The 5,651-nt window shown below is 45.5% G+C and overlaps 1 protein-coding gene across 1 annotated transcript; it reads right to left on the reverse strand.

Moving 5' to 3' along the window:
• Positions 1 to 584: 584 nt before the first annotated feature.
• LOC117705596 (uncharacterized protein MSANTD5-like) lies at positions 585 to 5,235 on the reverse strand. The gene is made up of 4 exons (XM_076932046.1): positions 5,230 to 5,235; positions 4,425 to 4,512; positions 2,868 to 3,173; positions 585 to 932 (listed from the first exon to the last, which is right to left on the reverse strand). Exons 1-4 carry the CDS (start codon positions 5,233 to 5,235, stop codon positions 655 to 657), a joined length of 678 nt encoding a protein of 225 aa, XP_076788161.1. The 3' UTR covers positions 585 to 654.
• Between the last annotated feature and the right edge of the window lie 416 nt (positions 5,236 to 5,651).

Genomic DNA, 5,651 nt, shown 5'->3' on the forward strand with positions numbered 1-5,651 from the left:
AAATGCAATATATATATATATATATATATATATATAACCAGACCACATATCAACCTAACATCATATATCAACCCCTCTTCCACCTGTAAATGCCTTACAAATTTAGAATAGTAGCAACGACCCTTGACATATAGTATTTTACTATCTGAAACTTAAATATTTAGGTAAGTTTTCATATTCTCTCAATTGATATTATAATCCCCACCTAAGTACAGCTCAATTTTGAACCCATTTTCCCAGTATTCTGAATAAATTGAGGCTGTGAAACACTGATCACAATTTCCCTAGCAAGAGGCCCAGAGAAAGAAAAAGCTGCTGAGCTGGGGTCTGGGAAGTAGAGGTTCCCTTTCTAGAGTAGAAGCCTCAGGCTCAGGAGTCTGATGAACATCGAGGGTAGACACCAGATGCCAGGTCCCCTGACAAGGAACATCCACCATTAAATGCCACATCCCCTCCCCTCTACACTTATGGCCTCCAATGAAGTGACAAGAATAAAACATGTGAAGACAGGTGCATCATGTAAATTTATTTAATTTCATATTTTCCAGTCCAACAAGATAGAGAAATTGAGTATCCATAAAATGCTGTATGATTCTGAGGTTTATAGAGAAAAAGAAAAGAGGCTTCACGTGTCTTCACTGAGGATTTGGGCTGTCATTCATAAGTTGACCATGGCACTTGGAGGTTGGTGTCTCCAGGGACAAAGGCAGGAAGTATGTGTGGTACTGTCCTTGGATAGGTGGCATTCCAGGCTTCCGATCCGGGATCCAGTGAATACTGACTGGACACCATCATTGATGGGTTCCCATGGAGCTGTCCAGAAGATGCAGACATGTCATGATCCCAAGGCTGGTATACTGGAGGGGGCATCACCATTGGAGGTTGAGGGCACATAGAAGGCAGGGTGTTACCAGACCGACCATACCAAGCACCTGAGAGGAAAAGAAACAGAGAGAGCATAAACATGGCACCCTCACTCTCCCTGAGTCACTGTAAGTAATTGCCTTGTCCCTGGGTCAGAGTCAACTATGACCAAGCCCAAATTCCACTGCCTTGGGGTGAACCAGGAAGTTTTCCTCATGAAGGCCAGAATTTGCTGCTGTGTGCAACACAGTCCTGTGGGAATGGGGCTTCACTACATAGTCTGCTCAGCTCTATGCCCATGAGAGACAAGCGGGCTGATGCCACTATTGACAGTACCCAAAGTGTCTATGCAGGAGAGACTAACCTTGGACATGGCCGTCCTGCCATCTGGGGCCCAAGATCCTGTACAGGGCCTCTGCATAAGGAGAAAACAGGGGCACGATCCCTGGTCTCTCATTACAGAGAGTTGTGTGCAGGTCCTTCAGGGTCCACATCAGGTCCAAACAGCTTTCCCAGCACTTCTTCAGGCCCATCTGATAGAGGCGCTGGCAGATAGCACTGTTCTTCTTCTTCATCTTCTTGCCTGGGTGGTGGATTTCCTGTTCCACCACTTCCCACTCCTGCAGGAAGATCCTGATTTCAAGGTCAGTCCAGGAGCAACAGGCAGGAACTACAGGGACAGAGAAGCCGGATGTGAAGATCAGAGGTCATGCACATGTACATGTCAACTTTTCTCAGGGACTCTCCCTGCACATTGCACGGCCAGCAATGGCCCCTATCTGTTATCAAGTGGTTAGGAAGACTTGATTGAGAGCCCAGGATCCAGCATCTACGGAGCTGTTCATAGCAAGAGGTGCACTCACTGGGAATTCATGTATCTTCAGCTTTACAAAATAGATATGTTTTCAGAGTTTAGGTTTTAGCAAAGGGCAGACTTCAGGTAATACTAGGCAATGTGGGAAGACAACACTGTCTCAATTTAAAATTATCAGAGATACAAAGTGAATCCAAGGTCAGTCAGTTAAGTTTCTTCTATGCTATGCGCTTTCCTTCCATTGTGCTGGCCATCCTACAACTCACTAACATTGAGACCAAACTCTCTAGGACATCACACTGATCTGCTTTCCCCTGGCTGGCCCTCTCCAGTGCTGGAATTCAGGGCATGGGATGGCATTTCACACATTTGCTCAATAACTTCACTTCCTGTACAACTCAAACAGAAAACCAGTAAGGAAAAGAATTTCTTTTTGATTTGTTACATTGTAACAAAGATTTAATCAACTTGACAACAAACAACTGCCATAACAAGCCCACCTCCTGTCAACTCCTGACAATAATGGCACCTTAGGTCCAGCCTAGTTTCCAAATGAAACAATAACCAGTATAAAATTACAGAAAAGTGATATAAGCATCCAAGGAGAGATGACAAATGCACTATATATTTAACTAGGTCATAATTGTGCCTCACGTGATAGAATATCTCTCAGCCAAGTACAGATGAATTGTGAACTTAAATGAGGTAGTAATGACAAAGGCTACTGGAGTTTCAATCCTTCCAACTGGAAGTCAGTATAACACCAGTAGACACCATCAGTGATGAGTTCCCACTAAGCTTTCCAATTGGTGGAGGGATGTGATAATCCCAAGGGGAACACCCTGGAGAGATGGGATCACCAATGGAGAGGGAGGGTGTGCTGGAAGCAGGGAGGTTACCACGGCCTTCATTCCAAGGACATGAGAGGAGAAGAAACAGAGAGAGCATAAACATGGCACCCTCACTCCTGCTGAGGCACTATAAGTAATTGCCTTGTCTCTGGGTAAGAGTCAACTATGAACAAGTCTAAATTCCTTGGGGTGACAGAAGAAGTTGGACACAGAGTGCAGGCTGCTATGTGAAGCAAAGGCCTAAGGGAAAAGGAATTCCCTCAACTGTGTACTCTGCTCAATGCCCAGCTGATGCTACACTCTGGGATTTGAAAGCCTTCTCTACACAGGGGACTCACCTGGTCGATGGCTTCTCAGGGATCTGTGGCCCAAGATCTTATACAGGTCCCGTGCATAAGGAGAATACAAGGGATCAGGTCGTTGACCCTCATTACAAAGGGTTTCATGCAGGTCCATCATCTTCAGCATCAGGTCAAGGCAGCTGTTCCAGCTCTTCCTCAGGCCTCGATTGTAGAGGCGGCCACAAAGAGACCGTACCTTCTTCTTCAGTTTCCTGCCTGGATGCCCAATTTCAGATTCAACAACTTCCCACTCTTGCAGGAAGATCCAGATTTCATGTTCAGTCCATGGGCTATCAGGAGGAACTGGAAGGGACAGAAGGATGTGATGAGGATATCAAAGATCTCACACATTGTTACAGCCCAAGCTACCCCACATTTGGAGGCCAAAGTGTCTCATACTGCTCTATAGATGTTGGAACGCGCACTGCCAAAAGCCTTGGGGGCTAAACTGTTAGAGCTTGCACTGCCCCAAGCTGTTCCAGTCCACCAGTCGGGGTTCAGCAAGAGAGAGTGTGAGGATGGACTCCAAGAATGGAGACAAGGAAGAGTGTGACTCAATCCTGTTTATTCTTCAGTCTCTCTTCTTCTCTCAAGTCCCAAGTCTTGAGTTCCTAGTCCCTAGATCCTACTCCCTAGTTCCTCCAAGTTCCAAGTTACTTCTTCTAAGTGCTAAGTGCCTAATGTCTAATTCCAAGTTCTTCCTTCAAGTGCCTAGTGCCTAATAATCCTTCTTCCGAGTTCTCTAGTCCAAGTGTCTTCTTCCTCAATGCCTAATTCCTACTCCAAGTTGTACTTTCTAACCTGATTCCTAGTTCCAAGTTGTACTGAACTCTTCTGTCTGCTTCTCACCCTTTATTTGTCTCACTTCTAAGCCACACCTTTAGGTCACGCCTTTAAGTCATGCCCTTAGGTCTTGTCTCTAAATCTGATCTCTAAATCACACCCTTAAGTCACACACCTTTAATCTCACACACCCAAGGGAAGATCCTGGGTATCTAAAGCAAGATGTTATCAGAGTGTGCTCAGCTGTTGTAGGCTATTGTATTCAAGTCTCTTGTTGGGGTATATGGCTCAAGATGGCTGCAAGGATGATAGCTGCCTTTGGTCGGCTCCCCACAACTCATGAACATGTCAACATTTCTCAGGGACTCTTACTTCACATTGATTGGCCAAAAATAGTTTCAGTTATCAAGTGGCTTGGAACACTGTCTTGCCAGCCCTGTCCCAGCAACTACCCTGCTCTTAACAGCAACAAGTCCACTCACTGGGAATGCTTAGCTGCCTGCAGTCTGGGGGAAGATGTCTCAGAATACAATGGGATCCACAGCATAAGTGCTACCAGGGAATGTTGTAGCTGCATAGACTCATAACCGCACCCACACTGAGGAGGTACTCAGAGCCTTTGGCTCTTCTGGGAGAAAGGCAGACATCAGGTAATGCTGAATGCTAGGCTTTCCTTGCCACAGATGTCCACATCAGGGCTCTTGCATCTCCTCACAGTCATAGAAAAAGAACCATAAGAGCAGAGTTAGGATTTAGCAGGGATTTGATTACCTGAGGAACTTCGGCCTTCATGCCTTGGCCACCTTCTCCCATTGGTTTCTTGGGTGTTTCTCACGATTTGGACTTGGCTTGCATCTCTCTGTGCAGAAATGAATAAATCAAATGTTAAAACAGGTTTCATGCTACAGGAATCCTTGTTTCCTAGCTCTGCATGGACTCAGGAAACAGCCTCCTGTTGCATTAGCTAAGCAATGGACTCTCACTTCCTCATCCACCGGTGCTGCTCCATTCCCACCTAACGACAAAGCCTGCCTGTGAAGTTAAACCATCAAAAATCTAGAGTGTACAGGGGAGGTGCCCTTGATCACGTGGACGGTAAGCAACAGCAGCACCTCTCCTTTGAGAATCCCACAGCCACTCTCTCCAGTTCACTTGCTCCCTGTTTTCTGCAGGGGCAAAAGTCCCTTTTTGAAATCTAATAAACTTCAGTCGTGCTTCAAACATAATAAGGTATCAGACAAACTGTGGGGAACTGTACTTTTCCATCCTATATCACAAAACACGGGTTTCTAGCAGGTGGTCATAATGCCATTCACTCCTAAGAGGTATGGGGATACTCAAAAGTTCAGCATCATACTTGACTGCATAGTTGGTTGTGGGCTAGCCTTGGATAATTAAGATGATGACTAAAGATACTAAAACCAAGAAACCCAAGCACAAAATAAATATGGTTTTTGTAGCTCTGCTAATGATAGAAATGGGTTCAGATCCACGGCAGTTAACCATGTTTAGCCGTATGTTGAGGCACAAATCTCTCAGCTAACCTAAAGAAATGAGAGAATTCCTCCCAACCTACCTGCATTTTCTCTTCTGAGCTTCCTTGGCGTAACACAGTGAGAAAACTAGGGTCCGCTGTGTCCTGGTGTTGACAGGAGTCTGGAGCTCTGCTCCCTACCCTGGACTCCCTACCAAATGTGAGACTCCTGAGCCAATGTGGTCCCTTTTAAAGCTCTTAGTTTGATTGATTTTGACGCAACAGACCTGTCTATGGAGGGTGTGTCAGGAATGGTTAACCTGGAGTCTTTAACTGAATCACTCAGGCTGAGGAAAAAACCAAGGTCATGGTCAGGCTATATCCTAGGCTACATAGGAAGACCTCCCACAGTCTGAATTTAAAACTATCACCTTTACCAATTTGTTTTGCAGGACATAGCTCAGACACAACTAGAAAGAAAAAGATACAGAGGACCAGGTGGGTGAGGTCCTGCTTTGACACGG

The sequence above is a fragment of the Arvicanthis niloticus genome, chromosome 3 (assembly GCF_011762505.2).
Source record: "Arvicanthis niloticus isolate mArvNil1 chromosome 3, mArvNil1.pat.X, whole genome shotgun sequence".
Taxonomy (NCBI): Eukaryota; Metazoa; Chordata; class Mammalia; order Rodentia; family Muridae; genus Arvicanthis; species Arvicanthis niloticus.